We start from the raw sequence: 23,050 nt of genomic DNA on the forward strand, positions 1-23,050 counted from the left end.
GAAAATGCAGTGATCTCTACAATCCAGTACCTCCTGGACAACGTAACAGGGGCCACGCTGGCGTAGCAGTGTTATGGAGGAAAGAAATTAATCACCTCATAACAGAGCTACCCGACGGAAATGAGAGACTCCAGTGTTTGGAGCTAGCGTTAGAACATACAAAATATCTGATAGTAGCTGCATATCTCCCAACGACAGGTGGACTTGAAACTGAAACAGAATTTCTAGAATGTGTTGACATCTTAAGAGAAATAATTCTTCAATATCAAAACTCGCATGACATCATTATAGGAGGTGACCTGAACGTTGATCTGTCGGTGAACGGCCCAGTTCTAAAACGAACAGTTTACATCAAACATATGATAGACGAACTGAATTTAAAATATGACTGCAGTGGAAAAACTTTCATAAACTCTCTTGGCAGAGAAGTAAGTGAACTAGATTACTTTCTTGTGAAACTCAGAAATGCAAACAGTAAGTCCATGGGAAAAATTGTGTTGAACCAACTCGACTCTAATGTATCTGATCACCACCCAGTTCAAATATCGGTTCAAGTTAATAAACTAATTCTTTTGAAAAACAAAGTTCAAAAATCTGTAAAAAAGTTTAAAGTTACATGGGACAAAATCAATCAGGAATCATTTGCAGAAGACATGAGAAAAGGTTTATTAATGCTTAAACCAAATGAACTTAAAGAAAATCAGAATATCGAAGTTTTTGCTCAGAACATTATGTCTGTTATGAAAGACACTATGAATCTGCATTCAACTGAAATAAAACATATGAACTCCAAACCTAAACTAAAAGTCTGGACGCAAGACATTGGAATGGCTCTTCGAGACAAGCGTGAAGCGTATAAGAAATGGGCTACCGAAGGCAAACCGCAAGATCCAAATAGTCAGTTACTCTCTAACGTCAAAACCACAAAGAGACTCTTTCGTAGTTCAATCCGCTGTGAGCAAGCCAGAAGAACAATGCAAGACCGTGACAAAATTTTGAACTCTAGAGCCCAAGATCCTAAGACATTTCATAAACTTATCAATAAAAATAGAAAGAACAAGAATTGTTTCATTGAATACTTAAATGTAGATGGTGAATCTTTCACAGGAGTCGACAAGGTAGCTGATGGTTTCAAGAAGCATTTCAAAGCGCTAGCGGGACATTCAGAAAACCCAAATTTTGACAATGAATATCACAAAACAGTAATCAAAGAGTGTAACCACATCAGTGATATGGTTTTTGAAACAGAAGTACAGCCAATTACTCCTGAGGAACTTCAAAGGGCAATACGGGGAATAAACCGCGGGAAAGCACCTGACTACCATGGGTTATCTATTGAATGTGTAATAAATGGTGGCCCTATTCTACAAAATGTGATTTTGAAACTTTTGAATTCTATCATGTTATCTGGATATGTGCCTGAGTGTATGAAAATTGGTATTTTAACACCGATATACAAAAATAAGGGTTCCAGGAACGACGCTTGTAACTTCCGAGGAATTACTGTGCTACCTGTCATAGAAAAGATTCTTGAAATGGTTCTGAAAATACGACTCGTTCCAACTCTTGAAAAAGACCAGAGTGCTTTCCAACGGGGGTTCACTGCCAAAACCTCACCACTTCACGCAGCGTTGATAGTTGAAGAGGTTTCCCGCGAGTATAAAGATAAGGGAGAGGACATTGACCTTGTTTTCCTTGACGCAAAAGCCGCTTTCGATGTTGTGGATCATCATCACCTACTACGCAGGTTATACCACTCTGGCGTTAATGATAGACATTGGACAATTTTTAAAAGTATTCATATGCAGTCGACTAGTGTTGTGAAATGGGCAAATTCAAGATCAGACCCCTTTGAGGTTCTTCAGGGTGTGAGACAAGGAGGGATCACCAGTACTGACCTATACAAAATTTACATCAACCCTCTGCTGAAACGTTTAGAGATGGCGGAAGAAGGATGTGTTATAGGTGATGTTAGGTGCAACACTAGTGCATGTGCAGATGATGTTACATTGAATTCTGAAAAACCAGGAGAAACATCAGTTCTTATAAGCATGGCCGAAACATTTGCCAACTACGAAAGATATATTTTACAGCCTAAAAAGACGGAGGCTCTCAAAGTGGTTACAAGTTCTAGAAAAGAAATAGTTGAAGAAGATTTTGAAATATATGGAAATAAAATTACAAACGCTGATATTTGTACTCATCTAGGTTTGAAACGTTCTCACACTATCAGCTCTACAGAGGAACAAAATGTTGATAACAATATTCAAAAAGCACGAAGAACAGTATATAGCTTTATGTCGTCAGGTTTCTATGGTGCTGGTGGTTTGGACGTCCCATCAATTTTACATATTTTGAAAATGCATATCATTCCCATTCTGTTATATGGACTAGAAATTATTTTACCTAAAAGGACACAAATTGATAAGCTCGAAATTTTTCAAAAACGAATACTAAAGCAACTACTTGTGTTACCTAGTAGTACACCTGACATTGCAATCTACTCAATAAGTGGTCTCCTTCCAGTTAAAATCCAAATACACAAGAGAGCTTTAATCATGTATAACAATGTGTGTCTACAAAGTGAAAGTGCAGTGGAACGTCGTATAGCAGTTAGACAGTTGACTATAAAGAGCAACAAGAGCGCTAGTTGGTTTGTAGACATCCGTAAGTTATTCTGGCTATATGAACTTGGCGATCCAGAAGATTTGCTCGAGTCTCCAACTGAGAAGGAACACTGGAAGAGAACAGTTAACAGGACAATAGATAATATATGGTTACAACAGACAATTGCTGAATCAAAAACAATGAAAACTTTGCAAAATCTTAACATGAACATGGTTAAGCCAAGAAAACCACACCCTCTTCTACAACAACAGGCCGTCTCTACATACGATGCGAACCGGCAATTACTCAAACTCAAGTTTATGTGTGGCAAGTACATTTTGCAGAGTGACCGGGCATCCTTTAGTAAAAACAAGGTAGATGACACATGCAGAGTGTGCTACAAGTCTCCTGAGACACTTCAACACATGGTCCTTGAATGTTCGGGCTTGTCTGCGGTACGAGATCCTATCCTCCGTGACATAGAAAGTGAGATCGAAAAATCCTTCCCATGTCTGTGGCAATCGTACACACAAGATCAGAAAGTAACTGCTCTCATTGATTGTACTGTTCTTTACAAAAAGCACAAACTTTCCAAAGTAGAATGCCAGAGACTTCACAAAATTGATTTTCAATGTCGGCGTCTATTTTTTACATTGCATACGAAACGCTTTAAAATTTTTGAGTTGTCGAAAGGTGCTGCATCCGCGCGTCCGCTTAATACAATTTCAAAGAGTGTTTGTTCTGTGAATAGTGCTGGGAATTTACTGATAACTAAAGAGCCTGACGGGTGCTACAACTCGGTTGATCCACTAGGATCGTCAAGACTTTGAAGAAGAAGAAGAAGAAGAAGATTCTTATGTTTGCAATACACCTAATAAACATAATTGTATGTTATGTTGTATCTATTTGTAATACCAGTGTTTTTTGTCTATTTCAGGTACCACTACTGTTTCTTGACACAAATTGTTTTTCTACCAATTTGGTTAAAAAATAGTGGTGTGTGTTTTCTTCGGTGTTGTAATAAGAGGCTGAGAAAAACATAGAAAAGATGGATTGCCATCTATGATATGTGTTAGGTGAGCGTGTGAGAGGTATGTATTTTTAGTACTGTTTAATTATTCATAATATGTATAGTATGTTTTTCTCAATTCGAAAGCTTTTTTAACAAAAATTGCAAGGTTTCTATTTATTTTACTATTATTGCACTGAAGAAGTTCGATAAATTTCGGTACGTTTGGTCTGACATAGTAATATTTGTTAATGTATGTTTTTCTTAATTCAGTGTAAAGTTGGCATTCCAATAAAAGATGGAATTCGTCTTCTAACTTATGACATATACAACATGTTCTATTTTCACGTGGAGTAGGTATTGGTTTTTTCCATCTACCAGCTTCTATTTCTAAATTATGTGCAGACATTCTTAATCTTGATAATGCAATCCTACAACTGTCTATATTAACCTGGTATAAATATGGCTGTAACTTAAAAATAGAATACATAGTATATGAACTAGATCGTGTTGACTCGTTTAATTCATTTATCCAATTTTGTAAAAATACATCTCTGATTCTTTCTTTAAACGCGAGAAGAAACATATCTATGTCCCCAACGCCTTGATATATCCACGCATGGAAAAAACCAATAGATTGTAATAAAATCTTAACATTATATGCCCATAACTTGGTATCATTATTGTTTTCTACATTTTCTACCATGGTATTATATACTATTTTTGCATATTTAATTGGTTCCATTTGTAATATTTTAAACCAGTATTTTATGACATTTATATAAAATTTATTTTTCAATGGGGTTCTGCCTAGTTCCCCGTATACGAAATTATTTTGTGTTTGAGACCTTACACCGAGTAGTTCTTTGCAAAATTTTAAATGTATTCTTTCTATTTGTATGATATTTTTGTTTAGCCCCCAAACCTCTGATCCGTAACTTAAGACTGGTGCAATTAATTTGTCGAACAAATCTAACTTGTGACTTATTGACATTGTGGGAAATCTTGTAAAACAACTTTTTAACTTAAAAATAGCTTTCATAGCTTGGCCTGTCAGTGAAATAAACGTGCCATTAAAAGAGCCCCCCGTTATAAAGACAATCCCAAGATAAGTAAAATGTTGAACAATTTCTATATTTTTCTCCATATATGTAAAAATAATGTTTTTTCTTAGTGTACCTTTTCTAAAAATCATAATCTTAGTATTAGCAGTATTTACACATAGCTTCCATTTTTCACAGTAAGCTTCTAACAAGTGTAATCCGTTTTGTAGTCCAGTTTCAGTCTCTGATAGTAGTACGATATCATCTGCATATAACAGCAAAAATAATTTTAAGGTACCTATATCTAGCCCTCTGAAGTCATGTGATATAAAATATTCTTCAATGTCGTTAAGGTACATTGAAAATAAAAATGGTGAGAGCGATTCACCTTGTCTTACACCAAGAAAGCATTCAAAATCTTCACTGAGCTGGTTATTATTTTTTACTTTCGATCTGACGGTAATATACATCGCTTTAATTATATCTAGCATTTTCCCTCTAACCCCAAATTTTATTAATTTAAACCAAATAACATCCCTAACCAGGTAATCAAATGCCTTTGTAAAATCGACAAAAGCTGTATATAATTTCTTACCATTGTTTATCAGATGCATAATAGCACTATGTAGTACAAAAATATTGTCTACTGTTCCCATTTTCTCTCTAAAACCTGCCTGTGCTTCGATATATACATGATATTTCTCTGCCCAAATATTTAACCTATTATTAAGAAGTTTTGTAAACAGTTTTCCGAAAGTGCTTAGTAACGTAATGCCCCTATAATTTTCTGGTAAAGATGCGTCCCCCTTTTTATAAATCGGCACTATATGCCCTTCCGCCCATTTATCTGGAAAATGACTGGCGTTGAAAAATTTATTAAACAGCGTGTGCAGAACATTAATAAATGATACATTTTGCACTCCGTATTTAAAAAATTCATTTAAAAGTTTATCTGGTCCAGCGGACTTGCCATTATTTAAAGTTGCACATGCAACGTATATATATTATACTTTTCAAATATATTTAAAATCATACAGACAAGTACCAAACAACAAAAAACCTTACTATCATCAGTCCATTCGTAGTACTAGAACTAATATATCGTTCCATATCAGTTGGATATTTATATGTCTATTGATATATAGCTCTATTGTGATTCTTTTCTTTAATCTAATCTGAAAAGTAAAGAATATTATTCGCTAAAGACTAAGACCTTAAGATAAGAATGCACATCACTAACGAGCTTTACCATACATTACTTTTATTTGCGATATCTATAAAGCATGCCGAAAAAACAAGAACATGAATAATGTTTTTCAGAAGAAATATTGCATATATAAAGCCGTTTGTATAGGTTTCTTCATTACCATACAGCTGACAAAGTCTGTTGTTCATGTCTTTTAAGGATGTTAGTTACTGGATCCATTCTTATAGGCGGCTATCATTATTGTTGCGATTTATCGCCCTTTATTTTCCAAATTTACAAGGATGCATTTTTCAATTATTACTTAATAAAATTGGGAGCGAAACTCATTGGCAATGTCGATCAAGGAATTGCTCATAAAATAATTTCATTCATGTTACACTAGATACTAATTTAATTAGGTATATTCGGTAACATTACTACATGTGTATCTATAACGTAAACCGAAACAGTATTTTTGGATGCATTTTTCAATTATTACTTAATAAAATTGGGAGCGAAACTCATTGACAATGTCGATCAAGGAATAGCTCATACAATAATTTCATTCATGTTACACTAGATACTAATTTAATTAGGTATATTCGGTAACATTACTACATGTGTATCTATAACGTTAACCAAAACAGTATTAATCATAAATTATGGTGCACTTTAAACTGTAAACAGCACGCAGCTATCTATTGTATTGACATACTTCTATATATACGTTGTGTACGGAAGCCACACATGCTATTATAGCTTTGAAATCGGATATTCAACATTAAATGTCAAAACCATACGGCTAAGTAATAGGACGGCAGAAGTTAAAAATTGTGTTTACAGAACGCACAGACGGTAAGTACAAGTGCACATTCTTAAAGCAAATGGAATTTTGATTCATTTTCATTTTATGTGAATCATGAACACGTCCTCAGTTATTTACAACTCAGGACGTATGCCTTTACTTTTTTCTCGCGGAAATATGAAATCCCGCTAACAATCCAGAACACTTGCCAAATTCATTGTTCAAGTAATTTAATCATGCTTTATACTTAATTTCCGCACCTTTAAATAAATATGTGACTAAAAACGGAACGAGCGTTTAGTTCGCATTTAAGGTTGTGAATATTCATTAATATTCTGGGATTCTATCAAAATACTGTGGATGCAACAGAAACAAGTTCCCAGCGGCGTCCTGGTTCGTCTGAACGTTTTACAACGGTTAACTCAAATATATCTGGCAGGGCAAGCGTCCGACATTCATATAACGAACCTGAAGATCTTATTGCAATATAGTTATACCATTTTTTCCAACCGGTATGCACGGTTAAAATCATTATTATCATTCTATCGCACTGTTAGTGGTTACAGATGATACCGATAACAAGAATAGTTATGATGATGTGTTTTGTGATATGCATCAGTTAACCTTTGACCACTTAGATACGTATTTTGACGCTTCTGTAGTCCCTTAGAAAGTTAAATTTTATTGGAGATCTTTCTCACAAAATTCAAGTTTTAAAGTTTTCATTTCGAAACCTTAGATGCTGATAAGCAGCAAACAGCATAAACCTGAACAGACTGCGAGTTACTCGCAGGCTGTTCTGGTTTTATGCTGTTTGCACGAAGCCATTTTCACTTTGCTTCTGAGTGGATACGGGATAAGGGATTCTGGTATTTATTTCTTCGTCTTTAGCTGGGGATATTGATTGAAGGTCTACATTTTCTAAACTGAATCATATCAGAATATTTTATAGTAACGTGACGTACTTAACTATATTTACTTGATCTATGTATAACACGTGTCAAAACTCACTTATCCCCAACTTCAGCGTTTTCTAAAACCCAATCATCTATCGCAAAAAGATGAATCGTACTTCAGAAGATATTTTGAGCTGTGGATCCCCACAACAATCCGAACAACAATAACATATATGGGAATAAGGAAAATCCAGGTATATTATCTGGATGAAATTCTTATTAACCCCCTCTGGTCTTTTATATAAGTCAAGTGCCCGATTGCATAAACAATACAACGCAATAAATAGAAAACGATATAAAACATAAAACTGATTAAAGCTGGCGTAACCGCCTGGTAAAGCATATGGGGTTTAAACTGGTTGTAAGGCTCACCTTTTGAAACTTTCTTCAACTCATCAGATAAATGCTTACATTTAACTTGTACTATCCTCTTAAATATCTTTCTTACATGCATGTTTTCTGCTTTCAAAGCTTTGGTGATTTCATCCAAATTGCTGCACTTTGACAGAGGAGGTAACAATTTTGATAGTGTTCACATCTAGTTTTCAAGTAACTAACTATAAAAACATAATATTTTCATAACTGGGCCCTGAACGGCTGCCGTAGATATTGGACTGTCTACTCAGGTACAAGGTTGCACTATACCCTTGATTGGCGTTTAGCCAATATAAACGAGCAAATACAATCGTTACACAAAACTATTCAACTGTGAGTTGAGTTGATATTAAATGGCGATGAAGTTATGGAGCTGGTAAGTTATTTTTTGCATGTTTACGTTATATTTAAATCAATAGGGTACTTTTTAATGCAGAAACGGGTATAACATATTTAGAATTTTTATTGTAAAAGAAATTCTTCAATAACTATTTTGACGATTAGATTAGAAATAATGAACAAACATAAACCTTTAATTAGCTAATATGTTATTAAACAATATTAAAATGTGCGTGAAGTTACTACTTAAAGGTTAATTAGTGTAGCGGGTAATTATTTGATAATTATGCTTTGAATATTAATATTTTTTGGCGTTCAAAGATATCGATTCGTGTACTTAACGATTTACGCAACCTTGTTTTGTTTTTAACATCTACCTAATAACAATATAACAAATTTGAATTTAAACCTAATTTTAACTGTTTCCTGAGAAGTCTTATATAGTTCTCTATACGAAGCATTCAATCAATCAATTGAACACATTAAATGGAAGAGAAAGTTATGCTTACAGAGTGGTGACTACATTAAATGTCACAGTTATCTAAGGGAGGCAATCGTTCTAAACACATTTATGCATATCTGTAATGTGTTTCAAATGGTATCAGGGCAAACAGGTGCAATACATTAAACTACATTAGCATTCCGATAAGAGATTAAATGTCAGTAAATAGATATGATGGTTATAATAAGGTCATAACGTTTCTTTGAAAACGAAACAACAACATACAGTACATGCATTACTATCGAAAGTGTTAAATGGAAAATTATACACTCGAAATGCGTGTAGTTATATACTTTTCACCATACATCATAAAAAAATTAAATTTTTATACCCAGGCGCGACGTTCATGTCATATCGTACGTAATGAACTACGTTAGTATCCGCGATTCGCAGCATTGAACTTAAAATATTTAGTGTTTTTTTTGTTGGCTAACTAACATTTTTTTATGTATGTGTTTGCATGTAGGATTTTGATCCGCATATAAAGTTAATATATTTGTTTCTATTACATTCTAACTTTATTTTTTACAACTAGTTAACATTATTTCAACGGCTTATTTGAACAAATATTTGGATTTCAATCTCTAACGGTTATTGGTATATAACAAGCCGTTGGCTAAACAAGCAAGCACTTGTGTTACGGCAAAGAACAACATTGTGTATTGACAACAAATACATAACATACTGAATACTTTTATGCATATTTAATTGTTTTGTATTAACAGTCTGTCATAAGAACGCCTGACCTTGTGGTGGCCATCGACGTTGGATCTACGTATTCCGGGTATGCCTGGCAGTGGAGGACTAATTTCTCATCAAACAAACAGAATGTTGAATTCAACACGAACTGGGGCCAGGGGACACCGCAAGTATAAAACATATAATAGCTTAAATACATATGTTTACAAATTGCTTTCACTTTGCTGAAAATAAAGAAAAACTAAAATAAACCAAACTTTTGCATAATGCAAAACTTATACATGTTTGTATGAAACAAACTGAAATAAAATAAATATAAATTGAAACAACAGTTTATATTTTGGTTTGTTTTTACTCGCAGATACATAAAACCAACACAGCAATATTGCTAAAAGATGACAGCACAGCACAATTTGGACTTAAGATCGTAACATTTGGCTACAGAGCGGAGCACCGTTATGCAACCATCTGCTCGGATGGGAAAGAAAAGGAAGAAGAGTATCATCTGTTTAAAAGATTCAAATTACTGTTGTACCGAGTAACAGGCGTATGTCCAATTTAATACTTTGTTTTGTTGTTTGAAACTTGTTTTTGAAACATTCCTCAAAATGTATGCATATATTCAAAGTAATTAATACAGAACCTTTCAAATTTAGAGAGACGGTGAACAGGAACCAGGCGTCGAAGACAGCAATGGAATTCTTTTTAAGTTGTCCGATATTATGGCACTCTTCATCAAAGCCATGAAAGAGGATTTCTACACAAAACAATCCACCACCCAAAACATAACCAATGTGTTGTGGGTTCTGACAGTGCCCGCAATATGGTCCGAGAAGGCTAAACAGTTCATGCGATTAGCTGCGGAGCAGGTATTGAAATTAAACTCTTTTTATTTCATAAAATTAATATTTGTTCGTAATACACTTTTTTTGGTCTCTTCAATCATCTCCATAAAAAGATTTGTTTCTGTTATTTTTCGCTTCATTTTGTTGCATGGATTTCAAAACAGGCCGGTATCGAAAGGAAGCATCTATTGTTGGCTTCCGAACCCGAGGCTGCTGCCATTTATTGCCTAAATCTTCCACCGGAACAACAGGCCGCAATGAACAATGTAGGGACGCCTGGGCATTGTTTCCTCACTGTTGACCTAGGGGGTACGTATACTTTTTGCAAAGTTTTTACATATGTAGTTTATTTCTTATTTCTTTCTTAACACACCTGTTAAAACGCAGATTTGTGCAGGCAGCACTTAAACCAAAGTTTTGATCTTAATTTGTATCAGACGGATTATTCGAATAAATAAATCACATAGGAACGAATGAATAAATCCTAAGATTACACTGGGCACTTTAGGGAAAATTACCAAGGCATTTGTTTCCTTTTTGCTTCGATTGGTGGGAAACAACAAACCCAAAAGTGTGTCTAATGTTTCTTACTGATTGAATAATTATGGCTCATAACTTTACATCGGAGGGTCCGGTTTTCGCTTCAATGAAGCTATTTTGTCATTGATGGCTTACCACATTATCAATCAAAGCTATAGTTTGAAGGCACGTCATCTCGTATTTGATTGGTGTTTCTTGGTTGTGCTGTATATGTTAAAAAATATCAACTTCGTGTAACATTCAAGCTTATAAAAGATTGGATCTCAAATGTATATTCACAACAATTAATTAAATACATACATGACATATTTTTTATTTATTCTTTTGTTTTCGATCTATTTCATAAATTCCATGATATACAATTCCCCCAAAGGTACTTAAATTGCAAAAGAATGTGCATGAAAAAATTACCTCCTGTGCAAGTAACCACAGGATCAAACAGACGATACGCAATTGTAGGCGAGATGCGAAGCCAACATTTATATAGTATAGTTATCATATACGAATTAAGAAAAAAATATATCTATAAAGCTATTAAATATTTGATTTACCTGCCTTTTATGCATACTTAATATAACATAAGCTGAATATCTTTTGTAAAGGTATTTGATGTTAAACTTTATAAGTGTATGAAAGAAAAAACTGTTCGTAATGGTTATATATATTTAAGTACTTATTCAGGAGGAACAGCAGATCTTTCCGCAGTTCGTGTTGAAGAAGATGGTCTTCTGAGAGAACTGTGCTGTGAACGGGGCAATCTTATCGGTGGACAAAGCGTCAATGATGCTTTCTTTCAAGCATGCAACGATGATTTTGAAGGTACATACAGAATTAAGGCATACAGAGTTTTATTGGACTACTTAATAATTGAATGATTACGGCATTTCGCGACAGAAACATTATCAGGGGATAAATTGTGCCGTTCTATTATTTAATGCCTTTGACTAATTGTCTTCATATTATAATACAGTACATACTACATAGCACTAGACATATCAAAGTGTGTGTCATTGCCTTTGGCCCGCTTATACAAAGCACTGGGGAGCGAAGAATACAAAGCAATAGGGTTCAATCAATACACAGCATTGGGGAGCGCAAAATACAAAGCACTGGGGTGCAAAAAGTACAAAAAACTTTGAACATTACAAAGCACTGGGGAGCGAACAAATCAAAGCAATCGGGAAGCGAAAAATACAAAGCACTCGGGGAGTGAACATTACAAGGCACTAGGAGCGAAAAATACAAAGCACTGGGGAGCGAAAAATCGAAGCGCTGGAAAGCGAACAAAACAAAGTACTAGCGAGCGAACAATACAAGGCACTGGGGAGCGAACAATACAAAGCACTCGGGGATCCAACAATACAAAGCATGCGGAGAGCGAACAATACAAGGCACTGGGGAGCGAACAATACAAATAACTGGGGAGCAAACAAGACAAAGCACTGGGGGCGAACAATACAAAGCACTGGGGAGCGAACAATACAAAGCACTGTGGAGCGAACAATGCAAGGCACATTGGAGCGAACAATACAAAGCACTGGGGAGCGAACAATACAAAGCACTGGGGAGCAAACAATACAAAGCACTCATGGGGCGAACAATACAAAGCACTGGGGAGCGAACAATACAAATCACATGGGATCGAACAATTAAAAGCACTGGGGGAGCGAACAATAAAAGGCACATGGGAGCGAACAACACAAAGCATTGCGGAGCGAACAATACAAAGCGCTGGGGAGTTGGGTCCAATCGCATGCGACTATCTACACCCACTGTAATTTTTGATTACCGGTTCATCTTGAATACGTAACACATATACGAATAGGGAAACTGTATAAACATTATTATAAAGGAGAGTAGGTCTAGTCCGCGAGTCTTTTATTTAATGCAAAGGGCAAAACTCACTCGTGTTTCACGATGGAGCCATTATTAAGTACACTAAATCTGCAGATAATAACCAGTATCCATTTTATGCCGTTTTCAAAGAATGTCTACAACATGTACCATCCAATTTTTTAAATTGTTGAGTAACACACAATTACGAAAATCGTATAAAAAAATCCAAGTATTTTTTAATCGGGACAAATAACAGCAATATATAAATAAATGTTGTTGTCTCTAAGTTTTCACCCTAACATTCTCCCAACTATTACATAAACTTTGCCATAACTTGTTATATTTTTTTGTTTAAAAGGAACTGAGTGGAAAAAGAAGTTTACCGAAGCGACACCATTTGAGATGATGAAAATCGAACACGAGTTTGAAAAATGCAAACTTGCAATTGGAGCAGAAGAAATGGATGAGACGATACAATTGCCATTGCCTCGATCTGTACGCGATAGCTTTAGGACAGGTAAGATAAAGGTTAATAGAAGCCAGACACGCATTTCAATTACCGGTGAGGAGGACTTGCGATTTGAAACCTCGTTTGTCAGGGATCACTTATTTGATCAAGCATGCAAAATGATAAATCAAGTTATTGAAACTGTATTGGAAAACCAGAAAGACATACAGACTGTTGTCCTTGTTGGTGGATTTGCAGAGTCTCCAATAGTTCAAGAGAATATAAAATCGTTGCTTCAGCAAAAGTATCCGAGTGTAGCAGTCGTTGTCCCAACCTCACCCTTCCGTGCTGTTCTAATGGGCGCAGTGCTGTACGGTCATGACATGTTTATCTACAGGAGTAGAGTAAGCAGAGCGACATATGGTGTCAAGGGTATTTCCGTGTTTGACGAAAAGAAGCACGACGAGAGCAAAAAGTGGTTTAACACGGATACAGGGATTAACTATTGCAAAGACATATTCGACATACATGTCGAGAAAGGTCAATCCGTCGTTCTTAAGGAACAAACTGGGGGAAAGAATTACATTCCTCTTTACAAAAATCAGAAAAGCATTACTCTTCCGTTGTTTGTAGCAGATACTTGCGGTCCATCGGAGGGAAATGTAATGTACACAACTCATCCTAGTTGTAAGAAAGTTGGGGAAATACGAGTCGATCTTTCGGACACCGATGCGCCTAATTCTGAACGTAAGGTTTGTGTGAAAATGATTTACGGTGGTTCACAACTGTCCGTTATTGCAACAGAATTAACAACGGGGAAAGAGTACAATGCAGAAATACATTTCAATGCATGATTCATGAATATGCTCATGCAATCAAACTATTATTCACTTTATGTTAAAAAATAGCGTCATGGTTGAATAGGTATACAATTCGGCACAAAACAAACATGGCGTTATAAGTGATGTAATACATGTTTACGTGTTTTTGATTACTATCGTGCATGGCAAAATTAAAAATATAGACGACTTAATAATTTTAATGATTTTGGTGTTCAATATGAAAGTGTTACTGTATCATTATTCTTTACCACCGTGTAGCGTTGCAATTGTTTTGTTATTATATTGCTGTGGTTATGTAATTGTCGTTCAATAACATTTTATTTTAATCTGTGCTTATTGCATATATTTACAAGTATTTAAAGTAAAAGGTCAAATAACTTTTGGAATCATATATGAAAATCTATTTCAGGTATAATGTGTTCTATTGATCACATGATGTGTGGTCTTTTGTACAAATTACAGATTTTAACATTGGCCATACAACTGTTCTGTGGCTTTTTTTACTCCAACATCGGTTTTTCTTTTTCTCTCACATCATTTCATCTCTCTCTCTCTCTCTCTCTCTCTCTCTCTCTCTCTCTCTCTCTCTCTCTCTCTCTCTCTCTCTCTCTCTCTCTCTCTCTCTCTCTCTCTCTCTTTCTCTCTCTATCAAATATATAAAACACTTAGTGAACATAAGTGAAAAATTACAAATCTAAATATAGTTAAAGAAGTTTAGATCTTGTTATTTTTTTTTGTTATGGCGGCCATGTTGTGCGGTACATCGGAACCATATGCACAAATATGGCATAGAACCATTGAAGGAAGATTTACGCAAATGTTCACGAAGTTTCCTTATATCGTGCTATATAACGATATTTTGCACATAATGAAAATAAAACATTATTTCATGTGTTCTAAGAGCTATACTAGTTTTCCTGTACAATTGTTTTGAACTTCTGATAAATTGTGAATTAAACACTTTTATTACTAACAACTGTGAATCCAACTGTTACACACAATTACGTTTAAGTCACATACTATGCCAGTAATTCCATCCACGAAAAATGAGTTTCGAGTTTGATTTATCCTGAAATACAAGTTTAAAAAACGCTTACATGAATACATGGTCATGTATTCAAATACAGTATTGGTGAGAAAACTGAAAAGAAAAGTAATAAAAGACCAATCACAAGTCGTCTTGAGTTCCCACTGAATTCGTTATCGATAAATATGGGGTTGACATAGTACTAAAATATCAATTGGATGGACAGTATGCTTTTGCGCAAAAAAATAAAACCATCGAATTTAAAAGGTAGTCGGTAAATCTTTGCAGACATGAAAAGAACAAGTTTATCCGACACATAGAGTTTCCTTCTTTAAAATCATATAGCGAAATGATAATATACGTTTTGCGTATTTTTCCGACATTTCCGCTAACCTGACCTAATTATTACCTTGACATACAACCCACTCGAATATGTATTCGTCCTAGAATTCAGGATTCGGGGTAAAATAAAATTAACCATGGGCCTCTTAGAGTATATTCCGGATATGTCATCTTAGAGTATACCCAGGATATGTCACCTTAAAGTATATCCAGGATATGTCACGAGACTCACGACACCACAGTGCCAATTGTCAAAGGACGAGAAAATGTTTTGACCAGTCCAAGACTCGAGCCCGGGACAAGTCGTTTTGAGGGGACTTCTCTTCCCACTGTTAAATGGGACGCCACACAACCCCTCTTCTAACACTACAAAGGCCATAGCGTAATATAATTCGTATCTAACAGAGGCATATTCATGCTGGCTTAGCTAAAGTACATACCATTATTTATTGAAAAAAATTGCTTAATAAGTTAAAATTAATGTAAAATTCTGATTTGTTCGAAAAACACGACCACAATTTAACTATACAATAACACTACTGTAAAAGTATAATTAAAAAATTTCTATAAATTAAATTATTGGCATTGTTATACATTTCGATAATTTAGTGATTTTGTATAAATAAAGCCGCGCGCTATTTAGAATGAAATTCTTATTTGAAGTGTCTTTCTTACTTCCAGCCAGAATTAAATTACATGACGAAAGTCAGTTACAACATGTAATACCATTTGGGCGCAATGTCACAAGAAAATATAAAATGGCCGCACTTCGGCATATCTTTTCTATTTATTTGAAAAATACCAAATATCTACCATTTTTTACCTATCGTTTGCATCATACAGCTATGAATTATAATCAAAGTACTGGCAGTACTGGTGTGACGATGCTTTTGAAGAGGATGGATATAAAACATCAATTTAAGTTTATCTATATCACCACAATTGTGTATGTTGATACGAACATTTGGGTACGATAAAAAATTTGGGTACGAAAATTTTGGGAACGAAAAAAAATTTGGTACGAAAAAAATTTGCGTACGAAACATTTTTGGTACGAAAAAAAGTTAGGGGTACGGGGAAGTAGTACCCGTGGGTTACTTGACCTATTGAGCGAAACTGGGAGGCGGGTCACATTCTTGTTCATTAAGTATGGCAATACATTCATGATGATTCTCGAAAGTAGGTATGAGCACATAGCCGGACCATGTGAGCTCAATCGTATGAGCACTTGACTATCCTAGTTCGCCCACGAACATATGGATAAGTTAACTTATAGCGAAATGACCTTATACATGTATATGCTGAAATCTAACAATCGAACGAAATATCAAACATGGTATGTACACTTAGGTGGTTGTGTAATTTCTGTTAGAATATCGTATTCAATATGTAAATTTTAAATTATTGTGCCCGAACTTGAGTTTGTTGCCTTGTTTGAGTCTATACGCGCCTATGCTGCACCCAGTGTGTGTATTCGTGTTTTTCCAAGGTAATGAGTTACCTCCGCGCTGAGGCTGCATAATGTTGGGACCCGGAGTGTGTCCAGCACTCCTACCTAATAAGATTAGATTGACGACAGTTGGGACGAATTTTGAATTATAGCTGCAATTTCCAGCTATTTGTTTTGTACTGAAATACTTTTTAATTTTTCATATGGTCAAATGCTGCGGGGGGGGGGAGGGAAGAGATTTTCCGGAAAAAAACATATGTCAGGAATGGTGACCACAAAACATACAAAATATAACATTGCGCCGGGAGCGGGAATCGAACCGGTGTCGTAAAGGTGAAAAAGTGAACGTCCTTACCACTGCGCTAGCGGGACGGACAATTTCGTAACGAAATGTTGTTTTATCTAAATATATCATATCAGTGCAGCGTTTACAATTTGCAGGTTCGAAATCGTTCGCATTCTTTAGTTTTGTGATCACGTAAAAAGTTAATTTTACATGTCTTTATTCGCAATTTATTTACTAAATCGAGAACAAATATCAAACAAAATAGAGAAAATATATAGTTGTTTCATTGGTCTATACAAATAAAATGGATGTAAAATTACTAATTTGAAATTAACGTTCTGATACACTTATTGAATCTGTTTCCCCAGGATATGCTGTTCTATTAATATTTACCTTTATCAACACGAACGACAACTCTGCTAGGAGAATGTTATCAATGATAATCAACGAGCAATCCCCTACGCAGTGGCGAATGCCAAGGGAAGTAACTGAAAAATCGAGTTATCTCAATCGGACTGGCTCGGTCTTTGACATAGGTCGCAATTGTGAAGATTTTTTTTACTGGTTACCAAACCTTGGACGCTGCTGTTCCAGCATCGTCAAAAAGCAGAATTGATGCGCATATAATAAATTTACATTGAAATAACGATGTATAAAATGTGTCGTTTTGTAGACTGAATTAAAGCGATTTCTTGTTTTTTGTACTTATATCACTTTGACGATAACATACGATAATACAAGTATGCATTATTACATGCAGTTCTAGATATCGATAAAATGTTTATTATTTTATTTTAGTTTTAACTGTTATTGTTTATATTTAACCGTTGTTTGCATTGCCTTAAACTGGAAATTGTGCGCATTTTCATTGGCAGTAAATGCTCCAGCTGAATAATAATAATCGCAAAAAATCTAGGTCATTACCCATCTTGGGCAGTTTACATTTTACACTAAAAATATATATTTTTTTGTGTTCCTTGATCCTTGAGTGATCGATAAGCCGAAGTCGGAGATAACCGTACATAGTATTTTGGATTCCATTTCAGATGGACCTGATTACTTGTATAGGCCAAATAACGAAAAGAGGCATTTGCCTGTAAGTGACGTCACTGAATATCAATAGTCAGGTAAGTGTACAGGCTACGTTATATGCGTACTGTTGTTTGTAGATATATCGAATCCGGAGTGCCATTGGAATAAAGACGTTTGTGTCTAAACAGTGATGAAAAAGTTTGTTCAATTTTGTGTTAATATGAGCACATATCATATGTGAATGGTAGAAATTTTTTATTATAATTCTTTGAAACCAATATAACCGTATTATAATTATAGTGAATGTGATTTCGCTTCATTTCTTATCTCAGAAACTCTTGCAAAATCTTTTAAAACTGTTAAAAGGTGTAAGTTTAAAGACGCGATATAAAATCGTAAGTGATAGAGTGCCGGTGTTGTGTTTGAAATCATATTAGAAAGTAAGTAAATAAAATTAACACCCAACAACAAGCTACTGAGGTTAATATAAACATGTCAGCTATGATTGTGAACGGGAATTCGACGGATGGTATAAATTCATCAACGGAATAAATATCATGGGTTTCCTATTTATCATTAGGCATTATATGGATCCCAGGGGTCGTATGTAACCTTATTGCGCTCCTTTCCATCATCCGGGATATCAAGAAGGCAGTATTCCCCGCCAATTTTCTGCTTATAGTTCTCGTCTGCTGTGATTTTGCAGCGGTCATTTTCTCGACTGTGAATCAAGTTGTCAATTTCCGTTAAAAATGTCACTCATTCGGTATGCGTCCTTTTTGCGGCAAACTACGTTTTCTACAGAGTGGCGTCCGGTTTTATGAACTTGATAATGGCAATAGACTCGACCTCGGAAGAGATTAGCAGCAGCAACACGTCCGGTCATATCATAGCAGCCGCAAAAGTGAAACCATTTGAGGTGGAGTTTGCAAAACTGATGGCATGTTTGACGTCTGTTTACCTTGTGTGTGGAATACCGTTCGATGTAAGTGCTTGACTATATGATTTTACAAAAGAGAATAGAGAGACACACATAACGTTACAGACAGACAGACAGGCAGAAAGACGGGCGAATGTACTAACAGACATGCAGACACGAAGACAGACAGACGGACAAGACAAGAAAAGATGCTGCATTGTTGTTGTGTTGCCTTCTCACAAAGCATGCCTCAGTATTGCCATAACAAATAATTCATGGACACAGTTGTTTGGGACATAAACAGTAAACCAGACTGTCATGTTTTTCAAAGCCAAGTTAAGCAAATTAGAAACATAAATATATTCCAACAAACATACGATATCTATGAACAAAATGAATTCAAAGTCAGCTGCACAAATAGGAGACACATTTGATTATATCGCGACATTATTTGAGTCATTTCAAACAGTCGACACATGACAAATGCAACATAAAATAAAACAAGTACACGTAGTAGCTACATCTGAAGAAAACAAACAAGCTTTTAATGTGATTCGAAATAGTCACACAATACACATTTAGATTCATAATCCTACACATGTTTTTCATACACAGAAGAGTAGTATGTTAGTTTTTTTGCTGGCTTATTGAAGAAATGACTTACGAACTATTTTTGTTTTTGTGTTGTTGTTTTCAATTGTTTTTTAAGCTTTGAAGTAGAATATAGACATTTGGTCAAAGGCTTGAAAGAAAAGACCACACACTTTTAAGTAGGTATTATATTCTTCCTTTGTTTCGTCTTTTTATTTTTGTGATTTTTCAGTAATGGTAAATATCCCAAATAATTGCGAATCCCAACTTTGATGACTTTTCTAAGTGAACGCCCTTATTTTCAGTAATTCTATTTAATTGTTTACACTGTGAATTCTTCGATAGGTTGGCGTCATTTTTGTAACGATTTTCAGAAAACCCAATATTTAAAAATGTGCACGTATCTATCAGAAAAATATTTTCAAAACAGTATAATCTTATAAGTCATTGAACGAATCGTGCATAATTTGTGTCAAACAACTGTTTTGCAAATATAATAAAATGTCATTTAAAGTCATCAATATATTGATATTGATTTAAGAAGGAAAACCGCAATCAAACTAATAATGCACGCGCGCGAGCTCTCATAATTACTTTTGTTGATGGAAACTTCAGCCTATATATCGCATTCAAATGTCAAGATTTACAACAGGAATGCATGCAGTGTGCACATTAAATGTGGTAAAAGTCATTTATAACTATATATCTATGAAGTGTTTTGTTTCACACTTACGATTAAGATATGTACCGTAAGCTTTATATGCAGATCATTTTGTAGAATATTTCTATTTAAAAATGTGCACTAGCTTCACATGTTGTGTATAATGTTTAATTTTTTCTTAAATCTAGAAACATTTCCACTGTGGTCAATTCTCTTTATGTCATTAATTTTTGTGAATATTACTAAAATTGCTTATTCTTTCTTATCTCTTATTGAATCACTGCATTGTGTTGATTTGGTAATTTTAGCTCACCTGAGTATCAAGCGCTAATGGTGAGCTATAATTGTGATTACCCTATGTCCGGCATCCGTCGCCGTGCGGTGTCCGGTTTGCGTCGTCAAACTTCAGCTTGTTACCTCTCTAGAGGCTACATGCGTCATCCGATCCTTATGAAAATGTTCGGAACGTTATCTAGACAATATGTAGGCCGAGTTTGAATCTGGATCACGTGCGTTTTTTTAACCAGGTTTGAATCGCGGTTACGTTCGTCCAAAACCAAGGTCACCAGGTATAATCTTATTATAACCTTGTTTCCATTCTAGAGGCCACGTTTATTACTCTTTACGAAACATTGACATAGTGGTTCTTGACAATATATAGGCTAAATTTCAAAAACTTGGTCAATAGGACAAATCATATAAAAACGTTGTTACCACTCTGGAATTTTGTTTTAATCGATCTGATAAAAACGTAACAATGTTTATCTCGACACAATATTTCCAAGTATGAATCTAGGTTATGCGCGTTCGACCACAGGTCAAGTATAAGAAAAAGCTTATTATCACTCTAGAAAACATTTATTACTCGATCTTTGTGTAACTTGGACAAATGTTTATCTTTACATTTTGTAAGGCTGAGTTCAAATCTTGGTCTGGTGTGACCCAAAACTAGGTCACCAGGTCAAATCTTAGAAAAAAAAATGAAACGACTCTAGAGGCCACATTTATTATTTAACCATGATGGAACTTGGGAATAATGCATATTTCAGCAATACCTAGAACGAGCTTGAATACGGTGACCCAAGCTTTATTCCAATTTGTGTGTATGTTGTTTCGTTTTGTGAATTTCGTACTGTTTTGGCATTGATCACTTGCCATAAATAAAGGACCACGAAATTGTGTATCATACATAGGTTCACGAAAATGGAAATATTTATAGGCGTATGACTACTTTTGAAGATTTAAATAAGTGATCGAACGGTTTTAATCTTCGGAGCGTTTAATCGTTGGGTCCCGCATACGCATGAGTAATGTAGACATTGATGGGTGACCAAGGTTCGATCATTGTCTTTTAAAAACGTGTATAACATAATTATAATATACATATATGAGCAAAATGAAACCGAGATTAAACGTGTAAGCAAAACTTTCAAAACAGATACAATGTCAATATCATACGCTTGTTCCCAATTCTCAGCATCGAGGCCTATGCCCCACAAAGGGTCATAGTAGTGAATAATATACGCGTGTATAGATCACGCAGCTTTTTAAAATGGGTAGTATAATTTTTGTTTTGATAAAGTATGGCCTCAGTCTATACGATTATTCTTTTTAGGTATTACATTCATTTTCATTTACATATATTCTCATAGTATATTACAGTCACATAAACAACCAAGCTATGTAATATGGATCTTCTACACCCAATATTGCTGCATCTGTCTGTATTTGTACGATGATGATCTGAAATACGAACCACATGATGCTATATATGTATTCTTAAATATTTTTGTAAAAAAGTGGGAGTTAGTTGATTCGTGTTCGTAATTTCATTTCATCGTTCCTCAAATTTGTAACTCTGTTGCTCTGATATCATTCTTACCATTTAGTAATTAAATGGTAATTAAATTGAATGCGCTTTAATTCCATTTTATTACTGTTTAAATTGAGTTGCAATGCTATGAGGTTAAATTGTATTTACACCTATATGTATCATGCATATTGCTGGGCCAAGTGTGAGGTTGAGCGCTCTGAAACCAGTTTAAACCCCAGTTATTATCATTGACCGTTCCAATGCGGTGACCCCAGCTTTATTCTACTATGTGTGTATGTTGTTTCGTATTGTGCCGTTCAGATTTGGCAATAGGTCACTTGCCATAAATAAAGACCTACGAACGTGTGTATAATAAAGTGCAATACTGCTGGAGCAACTGGAGTTTCAGTTCTTTATATTTAATCAAAAGTCTTGTTGTTTACAAGCCCAGCAACAATGAGCTATTTTCTTCAAATAAATGGCGACTTAAATGTGAATATCTTTTATACATTGTGCTAAAAGTCCCAGTTGAAAGCGTTTTTGGGTTGTAAACTATATACGAAAAAATCATGTGTAATTGGTAAACAAATTATTTAATTAATTTCCGCCTGTAACTTAATGCAAGTCTATTTTTTTATTATCTTATAGTTTAACATCGTACAGGACGATATATATCTTCTAAAATATCTCCAGATATTGCGAAAGATAAAATTAATATTTTCCCCATGCCGTCTATCCAGTAATAGAAAATCTTAATGCTGATTTTACTGTGTGTGGTCTAACGACTCAGTGTTGTTATGGAAACTTACAGGAAACTAACTACACACGTGAAAGCTCGTTCACGCTGATCGAAATATCCGTATAACAGAGATCAGAACACTAACCGTATTTAATTGT

At 35.0% G+C, this 23,050-nt stretch overlaps 1 protein-coding gene across 3 annotated transcripts in view; it reads left to right on the top strand.

Annotated features, from left to right (window-relative positions):
• The first annotated feature begins 8,232 nt into the window (after positions 1-8,232).
• LOC127848701 (heat shock 70 kDa protein 12A-like) overlaps positions 8,233-23,050 on the top strand; it is a 155,175-nt gene continuing 140,357 nt past the window's right edge. For 2 of the 3 annotated variants that reach the window (XM_052381301.1, XM_052381302.1), the window contains exon 1: positions 8,320-8,357. In XM_052381301.1, coding sequence (XP_052237261.1) covers positions 8,335-8,357 — 23 coding nt within the window. In that variant the 5' untranslated portion in view covers positions 8,320-8,334. Of the gene's footprint in view, positions 8,358-9,547; positions 9,692-9,882; positions 10,069-10,177; positions 10,391-10,530; positions 10,676-11,587; positions 11,726-13,100; positions 14,359-23,050 lie in introns of those variants that run through there. The other variant, XM_052381300.1, reaches the window with a different exon arrangement.

The sequence above is a fragment of the Dreissena polymorpha genome, chromosome 10 (assembly GCF_020536995.1).
Source record: "Dreissena polymorpha isolate Duluth1 chromosome 10, UMN_Dpol_1.0, whole genome shotgun sequence".
In the NCBI taxonomy this organism is placed as follows: Eukaryota; Metazoa; Mollusca; class Bivalvia; order Myida; family Dreissenidae; genus Dreissena; species Dreissena polymorpha.